The 19,201-nt window shown below is 40.5% G+C and overlaps 1 protein-coding gene across 1 annotated transcript in view; it reads left to right on the top strand.

The window, feature by feature from the left end:
• EIF2B3 (eukaryotic translation initiation factor 2B subunit gamma) overlaps nucleotides 1-19,201 on the top strand; it is a 95,459-nt gene that overhangs the window by 53,690 nt on the left and 22,568 nt on the right. Inside the window, exons 6-9 of the mRNA XM_059478272.1 lie at nucleotides 11,585-11,715; nucleotides 12,377-12,570; nucleotides 16,501-16,578; nucleotides 17,293-17,441. Coding sequence (XP_059334255.1) covers nucleotides 11,585-11,715; nucleotides 12,377-12,570; nucleotides 16,501-16,578; nucleotides 17,293-17,441 — 552 coding nt within the window. The remainder of the gene's footprint in view (nucleotides 1-11,584; nucleotides 11,716-12,376; nucleotides 12,571-16,500; nucleotides 16,579-17,292; nucleotides 17,442-19,201) is intronic.

Below are 19,201 nucleotides of genomic sequence, written 5' to 3'. Positions count from 1 at the left end.
TTTTAACATGATCAAAACAAAGGGGTTTTTCCATAATTTTGTTCTTGGAAATAGCTGAGACATTTTTGATGACGCTATCCAAAAAATAATCAGCTTGAGGGAAACACCTGGCATGGGTAATTTCAGCCAAAACAGTTACAGTTTGGCAAAATTTACAAACAGATGAAAACAGAAACTTAAAATAGGAAATTCTGGGCAATTTTTCTTCAGGCACCCTAGTTGCACCACCTCTGAACGGTGGTCATTTCAGATTTGGTGGAGGCAGATGCCACTGTGTGTTTGCTGAGATGTTCTGGGTTCTCTGTTCTCCACCTGAGTGCCACATGCACTTTGTGACATAAGATCTTCAGGCTTCATTTCTAAAGACTGTGTAGGCATATGTAAAACAAAATTGACAACACATGTATTCCTCTTACATATTAGGACATTTCACATACTTTTATGGTGTCCTTCCCCCTTTTTCCCCCACCCCTCTTCCTCCTAAAACCACGTAAAATTTTATTGTGTTTAGTAATGTGTTTTGAAAATCACCATTTTGTCCAGAATCTAGTCCTTCTGAAGTTTTGGATGTAGAAAATGCCACAGTTTCCCAGGTACAGTCACCTAGGAAGTGGACAGCTCTTCCTGTGGCCAGAAGGATCAATTGTGGTACTGGAAAGGCAAGAATGACAAACAGCAGCACTGTGCTCACGTCAAAACATCTGAGTTAGCAATTCACAGTGCCTTATCCTGGGAATGCTGAGTGCTACCATCTTGCCTGCCACCAGGGAAACCCACTTTCCCTGCGGAGCCCTCCTCTCAGGGTGCACCCTGTGAGAGTCTGAGCTGTAGCTAAGAAAACAAATCAGATTTCTGCAGTTCTTCCAGCGCTGGAGAGCCGCCTGCCAGAATCTGCCAGTAGAGAAACTCTTTTCTGAACTGAGCAAATTTGCAGTAAACTTTATAGCCAAAGTCAGTATGATTTGTTTACAAAGTTAAACACTGGGGTTTGGGTTGGTATTTTTTTTTTAAACTAAATAAGAGCAAATTGTGTGAGGTCATAGTGCTCTGCCTTTCCAAACTGCTTCAGCTGCAATCCCAGAGCACACTTCTCTGCTCAGCTCTCCTCTGCTGTGTACAGAGAGCCTCTGCTGGGCCAGCACCAGGAGGGGAGAGGAGGGTTTGCTGTCTCAGTGCTGTGTTGGGAGATCTGTGGCCATGAAAAGAGCTGCAGTAGAGCCACCCTTCTCCTCCCTCGCTAAAGGGCAGGGCAGTGTGAGATCTTTGGAAACTGGAGGTGTGAGTGTCTGTCTCTGGAGCTCCTGCTTGGATGGCTGTGTGCTCTGCTGTACACAAAGGCCCCTGCAGGTTTATATTAAGGTACTGCCCAGACTAAACCAGTGCATTTTTTTCTTTTTCCCCTCTAAATGCCTTTTTATCATCCAGGCTGTCACCTGTGTTTCCTGGCAAGGGCTGCTGGCTGGGGGAGGTCTGGCAGAGCTGAACACCCAGCTTTGGTGGTCTTTGTGTGGCTGCCTGAAAGATGGCTTAAAACAGAACCTGCTCTGTGAATACCTGCAAGTTAACATGTGTCAGCCGTGTGGCTGGAAGGTTTCTCCTTTGCTGTAAGGAGAGATTTTATAATGAATACTTTCCTTGTGATTAAAATGGATAAATAAACAAATAGCTCCTACAGGAAGTATACTGTGTGAAGTCAGGGCAAATAGATTGTAGCTTTTCAAACAAGGAAGAGAGAAAGGGGGAAAAACACCCCGCAATCAACCCAGCCCAGGCTCCTCCTTAGTGCATTTAATCTATTACAATGTGAAATGGCAATTCATCTTCCCCATTTCCTTTCCTTGTCAAACATATCCAGCTGTTGGAGCTTTCCCTGCTCCTTACTAGAAATGCCAGGATTTAAAATTTGTTGATGTCCTCATCCCCCAGGGTATCATTACTGCTATCATCTTTCCATGGTACCAATCAAGCTTACTCCTGAAACCTCAGGGGGAAAAGCCCTAATGATCCAAACTAGATTTAAACACATTATGATTTTCAGCAAATGCCTTCTGTAAGACATACAATTCCTTTTCCTGTTGGCAGACTACCTGGGAGTAGACATATCTTTGGATATGCTGCATTGGAGCTAATGCTGCTCCTAATGCACACTTTTTCTAAGGTAAATGTTAAAATATGTCAGTTTTGTTCTCTAACTGTGACTTACACCATCATATTATGACCCTTTGGATTCTGTAAAAAAGGTAAATATAGGAAGGCCATGAAAGATGTCATTCAATTATAGAATCATAGAAATATTTAGATTGGAGAGGAATGTCTAGCAAGATCTAGTCCAGCCTCCTGCTCAAGTCTAACTCGTGTGTTGCTCAGGGTTTTTTTTGCAGTGGAGTTTTGAAAATCTCTGAGGATGGAAACTGGGCCTTGTCCCAGGACTGTACCACTCACTGAAAAGTTATTTTCTTTATGTCCCAGCTGGAATTTCCCTTGTTGCAGCTTGCATCTGTTGCCTCTTGCTCTCTCACTGTGCACCTCTTGGACGACTCTGTCTGTCTTCTGTATCACTTCACTTGTGGTAGTGGAAAATGTAATCAGATTCCCCCACAGCCCTGTCTTCTCCAGGCTGAACAAACCCAGCTCCCCCAGCTTCTCCTCCTGTGTCATGTGCTCTTGGCCCTCTTGGTGGCCTCAGCTGGGCTTGTTCTGATCTGATAATAAACATTAAAAATGGTTAACTATTTTTCCACTGTTTGATGCAGTTTCAGTTTCCTTGGGTAACCTTCAGTCCAGCTGACTTCTGTCTTCACACAAGATGTGATTTCAGAGCCAAGAAGTAATTAGTTTACCCATCTTTGTGTGCTTTTTTCCCATTGATTTTTTTCTTCTTAAATCATTGCCACTTGGGCAGTATCACCCTAAACATTCCTTTTATCAATGCAGTACATTTTCTGTACCCAGCACTACTTGCATGTAAGATAATACTTTGGGTAAAGTTACTATCTTGCCTTGCTGGGCATCTCCCTGTGAGGATACAATCCTTATACTATGATATCATATATGTGTCTCTTGCAGTGAAAAATATAATTCCCTTGTATTCTTCACTCAGATGATCTGAATGTACAATTTTCAAGATAATGTTTTCTTTTCTGTCCCTCTCTGTTTTGCATCTAAATCTCTTCTTCCACAACACTTCAGTCACTGATATATCCTTCTGAAATGCTGAGTCCCCTTTTACTGACAGATTGAATTTTGAGTAAAGAGAGAAAACAATTATTATCTTACTAGTATTCTGCTTTTTCTTATAGTTTATTTTTTTTTTTTATTCTGGGTGTTCAGTGTTAAATTTCATTGTGCCTTAGCAAGGCAAATGAAGCATGAACAATCACAAATATGTCTCTAGCACTCTTGCTGACTTTATTATTGCATTGAATTATTGTTGTGGGAGGCATCTAACTTCCTGCCTATAGATGGGACAATAAATGCTACCACTGATGATAGAGCACTCATACATGAATAGAGTAGCTAAGAAGTGTCTTCCTTAAGTTAGTGAACCATCATTCAATCAGTAATGGTACTCTGAGTTCCATTTTGAATGTGATAAGGAGCCTAGAGCATGAGGTAAGGATTGATCTTAGAACAATCTTGAATCAAAGAGGAGCAACTGTGAGTTTCTTTACTTAAAGTGAAAAAAACTAAAAAAAAAAAGGAGTATAACATTTTCAATAGTCTATGGGAAATGCTGAATGCTGTCTAGTTGAGCTACTGGTTTTGAAGAAGTCCAAGAGCTGAATGGAGAAGAAGGAGTGATATTTCCCCTAAATCAAAGATTCAGAGATGAACTGTAGCTCCTACAGCATTTTACACCAAACTTTTATGGATTAATACCACCTGGAAAGAACATTATGAATAAAAGCTGTCTTGTGAAAAAGAGGAGATGGGATTCATTGGCCAAAAAGCTTTCAAAGTTTTCCAAGAAAGGATAAAGTGAAGACAAAAAAAAAAGTTTAGTCTTATCACAGACAGAAGATCATGTTGCAAAAACCATGGTAAAAAGAACAGAAGAGTTGTCCTGCAGGGAGGTGGGGAGCAAAGATTAGCAATGAGTATAGAGGATGGGAGTTAAGGTAAGTGATTGCTGGGGAGAATGGTATAGAAATGGTACTTGTATAGGTGGAAGCAGGATTGAATTGCACATCAGAGCTTCCAGTTTATTTCCCAGACTGCTGAGAGAAATTAGTCAAACTGAGGATAGGTCTGTATGATTGCAGACCACCAAACACAGTATCTGCATGGAGAATGAGTAAAGTCATGTGGGCATCTCCAGTGCCTGTGATGCAATAGTGGTGTGGGGTGGAAGAGGTTGCCCAGGAGAAGCTACAGCCGTGTCTGGATTTTCTGACACTTACATGTTTTATACAAGTCTGAAGTGTTTAAATACGTAATTATGCACCTAAAGTTTACATAACTCATCAGTTTATGGATACATGTCAGCCTTATCAAATGCATCATATATATGTGTTTGTTTAGGCAAATTGTCAGAATGCCTGTTTCTTTTTCAGAAAAGGAGCCTAATTTCAAAGGCACTTAGAAAAAAGTTGGTAAGTCAGACACAGATGGCTGCAAAGGCGGAGGTGGGAGAGAAACGGGAAAGATGAGTTTGGCAAGGAGTCCCATTTGTTGCAGGTGCGCTTGTTTCAGAAGAATGGGATGCTGTCTGGGAATGAATGGGATCCATTCCTCAGCAGTGTGTACAACCTGCCAAACACCCTGGGTGGCCTCCGACGGCCTCAGAGACTTTTGGTCAGAGAGAAGTTCTAAAAATGTCTAAACTTGCTGGCATTCCTGTGCAAAAGCGGTGTTAGTTGGGAGCTGTGGGGTGTTGCTGGCTGTTTGGCAAGTGGGCAGAGTTAAGGTTACTTAGATGACCTGAGCTGAGTGTGCACACGCTTTCAAAGGATTTGAGTATGTAATTGAGGAGTTTTAATTTCTGTGGTCAATTTTTCAGAAAGCTGCCTTGTTTCCCAAAGGGCTTTTTGGCAGAAGTGGAAGTTAGATCCCTGCTCCTTTAACTGCATCCAGACTTGGTGGAACTTGAGAACAGCTTTTATGTGGTTTGCATCCATACCATCCCTTTCATACTTTGATCTGGTTTCTCTCTGTGTTATGGTGCCTGTGACTGTCACTTGCGTGTCTTCTGCTTTCCCTCCATCGTCCAGAATGTGGGGTTTTGGTGGTGATTCTGCAGTTTTGGGAAGTCATTCATAAACTTGAGCCTGCAAAGCTGTGCAGTTTTACTGGCTTGCTGTGTAATGGCTTTTGAATGAGTCATGCACGTTCTTGTGAGCTTTGGGAGTATGTTGCTGTCAGGCTTGAAGGTTTTAGTTAGAAAATAGTACGGAAAGACAAATGAAGCACAAATGCAGTCATGTGGAATTACCTTTTAGTAGAACATTTCTCAAAGTTTCCTTGTCTTCTCCCTAGGCTTTTAACTTCAAAAATAAGAGACACTGACAATTAATATGAAATTATGGCAGGGTGTGAGAAATGTATTTGCTCTTTTTGTGGTCCAGATTTTTAGAGTAGAACAGGAGAAATAGAACATAGCAAGATATAATAGATGTTTAATGCTGTGACAAGTGCTGCAGGTTATTGAATTAGGCACAATTAATTGCCTGATAATTTATTGGCTTGTCTGGTTACTTTGGAATTTTCCTTTATTATAATTGGTCTTGGTTACACCAAACAAAGGCAAAAGGATTATTGCAAGATGTAAGGGCAGAATTAGCCTTCTGCAGAGATGTGGCACACCCTCTAGATTTATCACTTGATTTTTTTTTCCCTTTTTAATGTAGTCCTTCTCTGCTTTCTCCACATTCTTAGCATGTCTCAGAAATGCCAGCATTTTTAGTAATGAATCAGTGAGAAGAAGGGGAAAAGTCCTGTAATTCCTTTTTCCATTGTGCTTGTTAAAACGGCGTTGTGGGAAATGGACCCAAACACTGTCTTTTAAGTGGTGTTGAGTCTGAGGCAGGTGGTATTAACTCAGGACTGCATTAACTCTTTTCAAATCTCTTTCCTGTTTCCTTGAGGAAACATGCCTGGTGTATATATGTGGCATGGGCTGTTTGCCTGCCTCTTGCATTGACATTTTAATTTGGTCCATGATATAAATATCATTTCCCTAATCCCCCTTGCCCTGACCCTGTTTTGTCTGTTTTGTCTTTTCTTCAAAGTGAGTTGACTTTTTTTTCTTGTAGGAGGGGGGAGGAGATGGGAATGGTGGCTGGCTGCTCTAGTTTGGAGCATTAAATGCTCAGGGAAAAAAATCTCAGAGTAACTGTTGTTTCTTTCTTTGTATTCACATGGAAATTTTTAATCTCCATCAAAGGATCAGGAGAAAATAACGTTGAGATTCAACAAGAGAGCTCCCAGCTTACATGGAATTTTTAAATGTTATTTGGCTTTATCCTTTAAACGATGAGAACCATGAACTATGTACCTACAGGGTTCAGAATTAACTTTTCTTTTTCTTCCAACACACCCTCTTTTTTTTTTATTCTTCCCTCCCTTTTTCTTACATCTTTATTGTTCTGTATAAACATGCAACTCCTTTCTGGCCAAAACTGTAAGTTGCCTTAGGATTTGTTTAGTTGTATTTATGTGTACATTTCTAACATTAATTATGAGCACCAGTCTGAAATACAGCCTCATGTTCTTTTGATGTGATCTGAAGAATCTCTGTTGAAGGCCATGGAGCTAAGATCAGAACCCAACCCAGTGTACACTTGCATAGCTGTACAAGAGCTAACATTTGCCTGTTTAAAAAAAAAAAAAAAGGATACAAATAGGTATGAAAGGGCTAATGATCTGCTTGTTTGTAATGGGGAATCACAAACACTATCTGCACCTGTAGATGTAGCTGATTGTGCTGACAGTGATAGCAAGGGAAGCCCCCTGCAGCTACCCATGGCGGGTAACAGCAGATTTCACAGGTGGGTGCTGACAGCAACAGTAGATTTCATGCTTCATCACAGATTAATAAAACAGGGAGGATATTAGAATGCTAATACTCATTAATACTATTTTATGGTGTTTAACATTAAACATGGAAAATGAAAATGAATGACAGCCGGTAAATGGAACTGACAGTTGTGTTCAGGGTCTGAAGCTGGTGAGAATTAGCTGCAGGAAGCAGAAGCTGTGGATGCTCCTGTTCCTGCTGTGGATGCTCCTATTCCTGCTGTGGATCAAGCCAAAAAGCACTTACAGTTACCTAGACTTGTGCAAGGTCACCTAAACTTAGATTCAAATAGACTCTTGTATTGTAAAATATTTTATGAGATTCCTTTCCTTATCTTCATTGGTCAGAACCATTATTTTCTATGTCTTATGACAGAGTCTCCAGCAATACATATATCAAAGAACAGAAATCATAGCCCATTAAAGCATAATTGTGAAATCTTTTTTTGTCCTTTTTTTGGGTCTTTTTTTAAGGGGTCAGTATGAGTTTTCCCCCCAAAACTCTTCTTGTGTTTCAGTTGGCTACATTGTTCTTAATTTCTTGCTGAAGTTTCAATAAGCTTCATCCCAGAGGCAATTGCTTTTCAGCAACAAGTAAAAGTTGGCCCTCTGTGGGTCATAATGTAATGTAATATAATATAATATAATATACATAGATACAAACTGAATTCTGCCATGTTGTAGATTGTTTTAAGTTTATTTATAGTTAAAAGTTTCTGAAACACTCTGCATAGCTGTGTTTAAATGTTAAGCTTATTGACCTAGGTGAGGTGTTTTCACCCAAAGTTCTTTCACAAGTAAAACTTTTTAATTTAGCATGAACCTTATCTGTGCCTTTAATGAGATGTAAAAATCCCAGAAACACTGGGAATACAGAGAGTGCACAGGGTCCAGGGATAAAGGAATTCTAAAGGTATAATTATGTCTTGCTGGTAAAATAACAGTTCTCTGACCAAATAGCCATTTTTGTGCCTTAATGTTTTAGATTTTAAGTAAAATTGACCTTGAATATTCTAAGTTTATATTGTGTGAGTCTGCGTCTGCAATCCACATAGCTGACTGCAAGTAACTGATGTGTGCTCTAATCTCTTAGATACATTTAATATTGAATTTTCCAGGAGGTTCTTTTGATATTTAACTATTTCATCTTCACTTGAATTCCTACTTTTTTTTCTTGCACTTGCACCATGAATTTCAACTGCCCAGTTGTCTTCATTTCCCCCATTTATGCACCATGTCTTGCCAGCATCCCCCGTAGTTGTGACCTGCTGCATGAATGGCAGGGATGATACTTCTTTTTGCATGCTTTAAATATGATCAGTATCAGCCTGTTTCAAAATTGCTGCCAACTCTTGTTCTCAGGATTCTGGAGCCACATAAGGTGCTTCAGGGATTAGTGTGTCCCCCTCTCTTCATTTACAAGAAGACATCTAACAGCACTCTCCATCTTTGGTGGTTTCATTAAAAACCTGCAACTTTCTGTTGAGGTGAAAACAGACAGATAGAACTTCAAAAATCAAAGTTTAGGGAATGAAAAGTCATGAAAAAGGGCCTGTCACTTGGGCTAGATTTTATGAAAACATATTTATTTTGGCAAATGTTTCTCAAAGGCAGGTTCATGTTTATGCTCTCTACCCTCTGGAGTTTGCTCTGAGGTGTCAAGAGCATGCTTACTCCACCTTGGCTTAGAATTGGATTTCTGCCAAAATTTTGTGTGCCCTCCTCTTCTTCCACTCACCCTTTTACTTTCTTTTTCCTGGTTGCAGCAGATTTTTCCTTCTGTGGATCTCAGTGCATATTTCATTTTCACTTGGTGCTAATGAAAACAAGGAGCTTTAGAAACCAGGGTGCTCCAAGTTTTAAAACCTGAAGAGAATAAAAACGGTGCTTTCTTCAGCTTATACAGTCTTATGTTTATTTCTTCTTAATATAGTCATGTGAAGTTTGGGATTTAGTTGTAAGAATTTTAAATATACTAGATCAAAAACCTTTTTGGTTTGTCTTCTTTAGTCACTAGGTTACAGGCCAGTTGGTTCTTCCAAACTCCTGCTAATTTTTGTCTTTTTTGATGAAGGATCTTCAGTCCCTCTGCATTTCCTTTGATTTCAATTCCTTTCCTAGTTCCAGCAAGATGTTTGGTTTCTCCCACTGTTGACAGTCAGATAATAGTCTCATGCTATCACTTTGTATATCTTCATTTGCAAGATATGTTGCGAAAAATTCCCAAATCTTTCTCACAGAGGGCCTTACTGTGTATTTTTATTACTTTCCGAAGGCAAATTCCTTTAATGTTGCATATAAATTGCTTCAACAGCAAGCAGAGGCAAACCTTCTTGGTTTTCCTTTTCCAGTAAGAAGGATGTGTTTCTGAGCCACATCTTATGGATGACCCAGAGATTTGCTCCACCTTTGGTAAAGGAATGTGGCTAGCACTTCAGAGAATCGCAGGAAAGCTTCAGGAGTTTGGCCAAGAAAGATTAAACCATCAAAAACCAAGCAAAACTGCAAAACTTTGTCTTTTCCCCTTTCCACTGCTTTCATTTCCTACCGTGTTGTGTTGTCCTCTGCATCAGACTATTTAAGACTGCCAAATACTTGGGTATTTTATAGGTAATATATCTTATAAATGCCATAGCCAGCCTCTGAGGGAAACAGAGGATTGTCGGTTTTGGATGCAGTATAAAACCCAAGCAGGAAATCCTTGCTGAATGGCACAGCTGCAGGCAAACACTGGGAGCTAGTAAACTGCCCATCTGCACAGCCCCACGTGTGTGGGAGCGCGGCACGGCCGCGGCCGAGCGCGCCTGGGAGTGGTTAGCAGGCAGAAATTCGGTGATTAGGGAGTGAAGTGTTTCACTTGGTTAGTTCCTGAAATACAGCTATCTGAAGGTGATTATAATCTTATTTTCGAGCAGGAGGAGAGACTAAAGGCTAGAGCTTTTCCTTGACTGTAATAAAACATAAAAGCAAAGTTTCAGAGGTGGGCTGCAGGAGAGAGGATGTGACACAACCTGCACTGAGGGCTGAAGAAAAAGTTTGTCAAGGAAAAGAAACATTCTGTATTTGTTCATAGGGCTGAACTGGCAATCACATCTGAATCTTCCCTTCAAAGCTAGAGACAGGAAAAGCTGTTTTGGTCCTTAGGTCTGCTTCACTATCATTGACCTGAACAGGGGCCTGGGTGGGCTTTGAGCTGGTCTTAAAGTTTGAACTGTGTAAGATCCCCCTTTGCTAGAGATTTTGCCAACCAAAATAATTTTCACTGTACTCATTCTAGTACTTGCCTTTCATAATTTAATCTGTTAGTTAGTTCCTAGTTTTGCTGTCTTCTATTCTAAACAACTCCTCTTTCTTTGTGGGTTGTTATTTGTTGAGTTCCTCTAGCCAAATTCACTGTGTTAGTTCTCCAACCCTTCCTCTGAAGTTTAGCACTTCCTCTTACACATGCCAAGTTTGAGTTCATTTTCCGCATGATTTTCCCAAGTACTACTTTAAATAATCCACAATTCAGTAACTAAATGGAGATTGTTAAAATAATGAAACAACAACAATAAAGCTATTTTAAGACTGCACTCCAACTGTAAAAACTGTTGATTTGGTTTTTTTCCCCACATACTTTATTGAAAAATAAAATTTTCTTCTCACAGTCAAAATTAAATTTGCAGGGTTATAATCCCATGGTACAATAGACTTTCTACATTGATATTTGTCTTTTGGGAGAGTTTTTTGTTGATTCATTGCAATGTATAAATCAATGTAAGAGTAGAGATACACTAGTGATTGGGACCCTTGTTTAAGGCATAGGTGATTTGGGATAAAACTCCTCCTGATTTCCCCACCTCCTAGTATTGGGGTATCAGAATGGATACCATAAAAGTGGAATTCTGTACAAGGAGAAGATGAGTGTATTGTCAGCTGAAGCCTCTGGAAGCTTTCTGTTCACTTACACCTTTTATATTGGAGCATCTAAAGAAAATTAAGGTCTTGGGACCTAAACTGAAATGTCTTAATTTCTCTTGTTAATGGATTGAGTCTTTCAAATGTTCTGGATCTGTCATTTGAACAGGAATATCATTAATGCATCATAAAAATTTTACTTCAGCGATCTGATATTTCATATATCCTTGAGCATTTCCATAGTTTTATCACAAAGAAGAGGAGCTGCTTAGATTTTCCCTCTGTGGGTGCTTTATTCTCTCTTTTCCAGTCAATTGATGCCATTTTTAAGCCATATAAAGTGACTTCAGTTTTTGTCATTACAATGTTGGTACTTTCTGCATTCCATCTGCACAGAAGTATGAATTGTAGGATAATGGCATATTAAATTATAGTCACATCTATATCATTAAACTATAGGGGACATAGTTCTGAAAATGAAGCTTTTTGCTCATTTTGAATATTTCTTTATATTTTAATGCATTAAGGAAGCAGGTGACTAGTGGACATTGTCTTAATGTCTTGCTATTTTGGTTCATCCTCATGAAGTGTGCAAAATGTCTGATGATGTTATGCAAAGAAAATGAAGACATAATTTTTAGCATTCACAGACCTCATGTGTCTCTTTCCCCAGGACAATCACATCTCTCCGGAGTGAACTGATTCCACATCTGGTTAGGAAACAGTTTTCTTCTCCTGCATCATTGCAGCAAGGACTAGACAACAAAGAAGAGGACCAAAAGAAAAAAGAGCAAGCATCCCTAGGTCAGTACAATATCAAGGATTTGGGTTTATGGAAGTTTTAAAGCCCATATGCTACAGCTAAGCTATGGAGTAGAGTACAGAGCTAGCCTGAAACACTATTTTAGATACTCAGCTTTTTTTCCTCAGAACCTTTTTTTCCCTAGCAAATATTCTAGTGGATTTCTTTTTCAAATAGTATTGTGTACTATATGCATTTTTTGTCCTCCCTTATTTTGGTGTAAACCATTAGCAAATCAGCTAGGAGCTCTAGTTTGTTTGGGGTTTTTTTTCTGGAAAAAAGTTAGATGCATTGTTGAAAATGTAATTTTAGGAGGGAGTTCCTAAAATTGGGTAGGACAACAGACTAAGCCTTAACCACCCTGTACTGGGAACTCGACAGGATCTCAGATTCTGGATTTTATTTCTAGTATTTCTGCTGTCTCCTTGTGTGACCTTAGGCAAAACATTGCATCTGTCCTGATTCCTTAATTCACACCTGCAGAATAAAAATAAGCACTTACTCACTACATGTGATAAAATCTGTTAATGATTGCTGAGTATCTAGCCATGGAGATGAGGTGAGGTGAATATTTCCCTTCACCAACAGTATTTTAATAGTATTCCTCTTCAGAAGGTATTTCATTAAATCCTGTCTAACTTCATGCATGTGTGTGTTCTCCAGACATTTATAGTTTCATAAAGGAAGATAATAGCTTGCTGAAACCTGCTCCAGATAACTCTTGTTGGAATGATCAGAGAGGAGATATGAACGAAACTCTCCACGAAGGGAAGGTGCGCTGCTACGTCCATATCATGAAGGAGGGGCTGTGCTACCGAGTGAACACTCTTGGGCTCTACATTGAAGCCAACAGACAGGTGAGGAAAATACAGAGGTTCCACCTGGGAATCCAGCAGTACAGGACATTTCACCCTGCAGGAGTGACTGCCTGTGACACAGCTGAGGAGAATGTGAGAATTGAACCAGAGCCACGTTATCCAGGCACACATCACCCTGCTGCTGGCTGGATAGGACGTGAGGCCAGGAAACAGTTCTGTCACTGATTTACTCTAGATTTGATTTAGCTGAGAAAACCCTCACCGTGCACACTCTTGTGGGTTTTTGGGAGCGGCAAGACCTGCAGCCAAAGAGCCACAAAGTGTGGAAAATAAGAATGGAAGTAACTTTGATAGCTCATTTAATCAATGTCCTCCATGCCCTAAAAGCAAGGTCAGTTCTGACTGGACTCTTCCTAGCAGATGTTTGTTTGTGATAATAGCAAAGATTATTAACAATTTGAAAAGCGATGTAATCTACCCTTTCATTTCATTTGCCTAATGATTTCCATTATAAAAGGACTCTTTTATGAGCAGGTTTTCCTACTGTGGGACTCCAGGTACACACAGAGGTGAACTCTTGATCTGAGGCAGCATCTGTTGCAGCTTTCACTTTCACACTACTGAGAATTCATAAAAGAAAAAAATAACAGATGAGAATTAGGGAAATCCTGTACTACCTAACAAGCTGGTGATTAAAAGCTCTTAATATCTTTGTGGGGCAGGGTTGTGGGGGTTTTTTTACTACACTGGCTGATGCAATATACAAGTTCTCTGTACTTTGCTCTGCTAGTGATGAACTTCATTGCTGTCATGAATGGACAGTTTCCTCTAGTTTTGAAAGACCAGTAAGGAAAGACTCAATATTTCTGGAAGTGGGGCTGGGAAGATGAAAAAGTTGTTTTGGGAATTCTGGAAGTGGTCACTGCCTTGCACTTGCTCTCAGACTGAGTTGCTTTCTTTTTGACAACATTAATGGATTAATTCATGCAAATCAAAATTGTGGAATGGCAGCATGAGTTTACACACTGGAGCTCTTTCTCCTTGATGTTTGTAGAGGAACACATAACTAAAGTGATTTGCTTTGTTGTTAGGGAGATGAGGAAGAAAGGCAGCACTGCTGTCAGAGAAAACTTCCCCAAAAATAGCAGGAGCAAGTGTGTCCAAAGGGTTAAGGGAGAATACCACTAGCTAAGGGAAGTGTGCGTGTACATTTGGCAGCAGCCACTTCAGTAAAAAGTTATTGAGTTAAGCCAGTCAGACTCCATGTGGGATTTTTTGTGTTGGTTTTTTGTTTTTGGTTGGGTTTTTTTTTAACCTAAATATTCTACATTTTGGTTAGTTCAGGAAATATATTTGCTCCTGGGTGGTACAAAGAATTAGTGTTTTGAAGTCACATTGGGGCCTTCAACGTTGGAAAGGATTTTCTTTGAATTTTGAACTTTTTCAGGATGGTAAAATTTCTAAGGAAACTATGTGGAGGTAAAACATAAAATGGAGCTTAATGAGGAGTTGTGAGAAAGCAGTTCCTTTTTTCAGTGCCACTGCATTTTGTTTCTCTTGCTAATCCTCATAAAAGATGCACATTTAATTTGATTGGGGGGGTGGGGGGGGTTGCAGGGTTACCTGTTTTGTTGGTCTCTAAGGAAGATTTTGGGTGTTTAGTTTGCTCTTGTCTTGGCCTTCACAGACCAGATTCTGGTCCCCTTGCTGCAAAGTCGGGACCTATAACTCTGAGATCCCAAAGGACAGACTCACATAGCAGTAGCAGTCCAGTCCAGTAGCTGTGGGAAGGAATGGCATCCTAACCCATTGCCCTTCTGGTGAGGAAACACTGCTCACATCATTTCACTTCCAGCTGGGTTTCTGGATGCCTGCAGCCTGTGTGTGGGCAGGTGGGTTCAGGAGGGAGTTATCTTCAATAGCAGGAAATAGTTTCTTTGTAAGATGAATTAAATCCAAACACATCTTAAACCTTCCCTTGACCCAGGCACTCCCTCTGACTCCTGCCCCCAGTCTAACCTTTCTTTTCAGAGCAAAATGCTTGAGCTTGTAGCTTTTGTGGGTTACCCCTCAGGCTGCACTACCACTGACTGATTCTAATAAGGCCTTTGCTCTGGCCAGTAAAATCCTTTATTTATTTCACCCCAGCACCTTTCCACTGGGGAGGTCAAGAGCCTTTCTTCATTTTTTTCCCTTCCTGCAGATCAACACTGGACAGTAGGAATCTCTCCAACCTATGCTGTAGGTGTGCTTTAGTGTGTGTTCCTGTCCTGGATCTTTGTGTCAGGTGACATGTTGGGACATCTCTTCACCCAGCCAACATCATCCAGGTGGATTTGCCTAGTTTGTGGTGTTCTGGTAACCTGGTGGTTTTCTGGAGTGCCTGCACCTTGGACTGAAGGCTCTAATCTACTCTTGCATTTAAAAAATAAACAAAATCCAAGTCTAGTGGGAAGGGCCAACTTCAAGATATAAAGAGCTACAGATGTGAAAATGTCTACTGGGGCAACAAGCAAATTGAAATGATAGCTCAGAAATCTGAGCTCATCTGATCCCATCTTCTTCAGATCTGTGAGATTTGCTTTTTGAGGTTCATTCCTTAGCCACCAGCTCTTGTTATCCCAGCTTTCTAAGGAAATAATTTTACACAATTGTACTGTGTAGCAGTTCCTTAATAGCAGCTTTGGAAATTGCTGGCAACATTCAGCCAAATTTAACAGAGCAATAGACATCTCAGAGATAAGCTTTTCTAAGAGTTTTGTAAAAATAGGTGCTTGGGTAGAGAAAAGGAAGACTTAATGAGTGCTGCTTCCTCCCTTGAGACAAACTCAGTTTCACCATCACTGTGCTGAGACTCCAGATGACCTCCCAGATGGACAGTGAGTGCCCACATCGTGGATGGCCAAGCAGCATGTGCAGAACTCCACACCAGCTCCAGCACAGGCTGCCTCTCAGTCAGCCAGACAATTTGCTGTGACACAGACCTCTTAGCCCTCATACATCGCTGTCTTCCTGTCCTACCAAGAGACATCATACATAGCATCACCCCTGCCAGTAACTGTGTAACATTGTGTCTGTGCATTGCTGCAATGCTCCCACCTCCCCTGACATCCCCATCCCTGCTGTCATCATTTCTTCTGTGCTGTGTGACCTTGACTTCAGCCAGGAGATGCAGAATGCCTCAGGCTGCTCTTTCACCCACAAAAGAAGGAATGATGGAGTGATATCCCATCTCCTACAATGCTAGTTCCCCTTCCTTTCGGGAGCCAGTTCAGAATTGCTCTCCATGGATTTGTTCTTGGCTACCTCATGGGCTGTGTCTCTCTTTATTACCTACTGCTGCTCTGTCTGCTTATCTAACACCTGCCTTCTCCCTGTCAAGAGCCTTTTCTTGTGCAGCTTTCCATCATCTGGAATAGCCACTTGATCATCTTTAGTTTCTTTCTACTTAAATATCCAAAATACAATTTTGTTGCCCATGCCTCAGAGTGCTATCTTATGGAGTGGGCTGGACACAGTCATCTTTTTATGCCAGTTTACTGGTTTATATTTGTTATTACTTGCTTCCCTCCCTGGCTTTACTGGACAGTGTAAAACAAGCTGAGCTGCATTAGGAATGGCAGATGCTGGATATTGTGGTGATGTACAGGATGTCACTGTGCTCACCTGGAGCCAGCCTGCTTGCTGCTGCTGAGCCACTGCTTCTCCACAGGTGGGAAGCTGAGCTGAAAGGAGACATGTAGTGCACTGTGGTAGTAGTGTACCTGTGTCCTTTACAGAAGTGAGAGATGATAAATCACACATAACTGGTGGACATTTGAAGTGCAGTGACCTACCTTTCCCCATAATTTAAAATGTTTGTGGCAAATACCCTTGTGCAATGTAAACCAAAGCCATCTTTGAGCTGTTTATGTAACTTGTGGGTACGGCACTATCATGTTAATTTGTGATGTGGGTTTTTTCATGTAGGTTCCCAAATTATTGCTTAATCTGGGACTGGAAGAGTCACTGGTTCATGGGTCTGCACAGATCACTGACAGAGGCATGGTAAGTGTTGCCTTTTCCCATCTCTGTTCTTTCAGTAGTCTGCAGCCATTTGTTTCATGAACTGCTTGCTAAAATTCAGTCCCATTGCTGGAAGTGAAGCCAGGTTCTGAAGTGTGGAATGGTGGAACGTAGGTGATGCAGCCCAGAGTCTTCTGTAGGCTCACCCATGGGTTCCTGCCCTTCAGTCTCTCTCTTTTAAAATGTTTGGTAAAAGTCTGTCTTACTTCCAAGTCATACACTGCAGCCTCTTGTTCCCTCATGGCAGTTCCTGGTAGTTGAGCAGTTTGCCTCCCTGAGGACACCAAACCTAGAAAGGATCAGTATTTCAGCTTTGCTTCTTGCTAATGTGTTTTGGTTGAATGCCAGCTTCAAGCCTCCCTTTAACAGGTCTCACAGGGCAAACCTGAGTGAAACCAGTGAGTACCAGCAGGAACGTGCCTACCGTACTTACCTTTCTGCATGAAGCCTACAACGCCAGATCCACTGGATTTTTTTAGGAGTTTTACCAGGCTAACAGACCTTGGGAAGACTGTCTGTCTGCCTATGGGATGGGCCCTAAATTTTCAGATCTTTCCTCTGCCAAGGATCCCTCAGGGTAGAGCAGGGTAAATTTTATTGATGAGTGCTTAAGACATGCTTTGGGAGAGGTGTTTGGAGAACACATATCAGAGAGCTCCATGTACTTTTGCTAGTTTCTGTTCTTTTCTTCCCTAGATTGGGTCAGACAGTATCATTGGGTCATCCACACAAATTGGAGAGAAGACATCCATCAAACACTCCATCATCGGCAGCATGTGTACCATAAAAGACAGAGTTAAGATAACAAACTGTATCATCATGAATTCTGTTACAATTGAGGAAGGGTAAGTTACCTTTTGTACCTTACTTCCCTAAATTTGCAGTCTCTTTTTCTAGATAGATCCTGAGTGAGTAATTTTTGTCCTGTAAAGAATCCTCAGCCAGAAGAGATGATACCAGGGGGTGTGTTTCCAAAGACCAAGTCATAAATAAGTCTCTATAAGCAGTCCAGAAGTGCACAAGTGAAATGAACTAAAAGAGTCTTGGAACATAAATGTCTTATTTTTACAGTAGACCCTGTCATCTTCAGAATGTGTAAGTAAGTTAAGTGGATATATGAGTCTGTATGAGCTTGTGTGTCATTCTTCCAAGTGTTATTTTAGTGGCTGGATCAGTGAGTATCCCTAAAATATTTTGAGGCACAAAGCATATTTTAAAGTGGTATGCTTGCCAGCTAGAAATATTCTTCTCACATTTGAACATTACAGCTTCACCTAAAATGTCATTTTCTTTGGCCCTTCTTTTGTCATCCTGCAGCCTTTACTTTACCGTTGCCTATGCTGAGTAATAGAATAAATTAATAAACTTTTCAAAGAGAAAATCTGCCAACTAGTAGCGGTTTCTCATGCACTAAAGACACTGACTAAATAGTTAGCCTTGAGCTGTACATTTCTAAATGTGGGAAAAGTGGCCTGTCTGTAATTGTTGATGTCTGCATGCCCCCATCTTTCCATACATGCTGGCTTCCTGTGGATGTCAGTGGAAAGGAAACTGCTGATTGAGTCTGTGCAGACCTGTATAAATTCTCTGCTCCTTCATGGCTTGAGGTTTGCTTATGGCCTCAGGAAAAAGGCCAAACTCTTAAAAAATGCCAAGTTGGCTCTGAAAGTTGCATATCTGAAAAACATAAAACCCCAAAGGATGTGGGGTCTATAGAGGATACTACTGTTACATAACTAAATTACAGGTAAGTATGGTACCTTACCACAAAGTGTTTGTCTTTAATAGAAATCCACAGTAATTTCAAGCACATCATAAATCAGAATTCCATTGAGTATAGAAAATAGCTGGTTTCCAGTTCAATCACAGATGGATCCAGTATGGCTGTATCACAAGCACTACTGTCATAAAAAGTAAAGGAACCTCTCTCATTTGATCATGAGACCTTCTGTCATTTTGATTAATGAATTGATGCCACAATCATAATGGTTTAGTTTTGCATGTGAGGTCAGCAGCTCTACCATTAAATAGCAGAGGCAGCTAAGTGTATAAATAGCACTATTTTTTATGAAGAGTCTCAAATCATCTTGTATATGTCTGCATTGGCATTTAGTAGTGCTCTAAATCCTAAATCGGTCCCAGAGCTGTTATGTTAAACATTTCACAAAATTCCACAAGCATTGTAAAGTTGGTGATATATTATTTTTAAGAGAGATAAACTGACTTTTGGGGTGACATTTTTGTGAGTTCTAGAAAACAATGTGATCCCTAGTCACTCTTGGTGAAAAAAATATAGCCACCAAAGAGTGAAAAACCTCACAGTCCCAGGGATTTTACCCCCTTTAGCTGCTCTGTGGTTACTGAACACTGATGCACTGGAGTCAGATTTGTAATTATTCCTCTCCAGAAAGAATTAAGACTATAGACCCTGGATCTTTATTGCAAAGCATACTCTAATTAATATTATGTAGATCTGCACAGATACTGAGCTGATAAATTATTTCTTATTGCATCATGATATGTCTTAAGATTAGAGGGGCATGAAGTCATGCATACACAGGTAGTGAGAAACAGAAGTACTCTAGCTGCTGAGTTTTGTTGAAAG

This window comes from Ammospiza nelsoni, chromosome 9 (genome assembly GCF_027579445.1).
Source record: "Ammospiza nelsoni isolate bAmmNel1 chromosome 9, bAmmNel1.pri, whole genome shotgun sequence".
Classification (NCBI taxonomy): domain Eukaryota; kingdom Metazoa; phylum Chordata; class Aves; order Passeriformes; family Passerellidae; genus Ammospiza; species Ammospiza nelsoni.
Note: the sequence above shows the minus strand (reverse complement) of the source record. Positions and strands in the feature narration are given on the sequence as shown.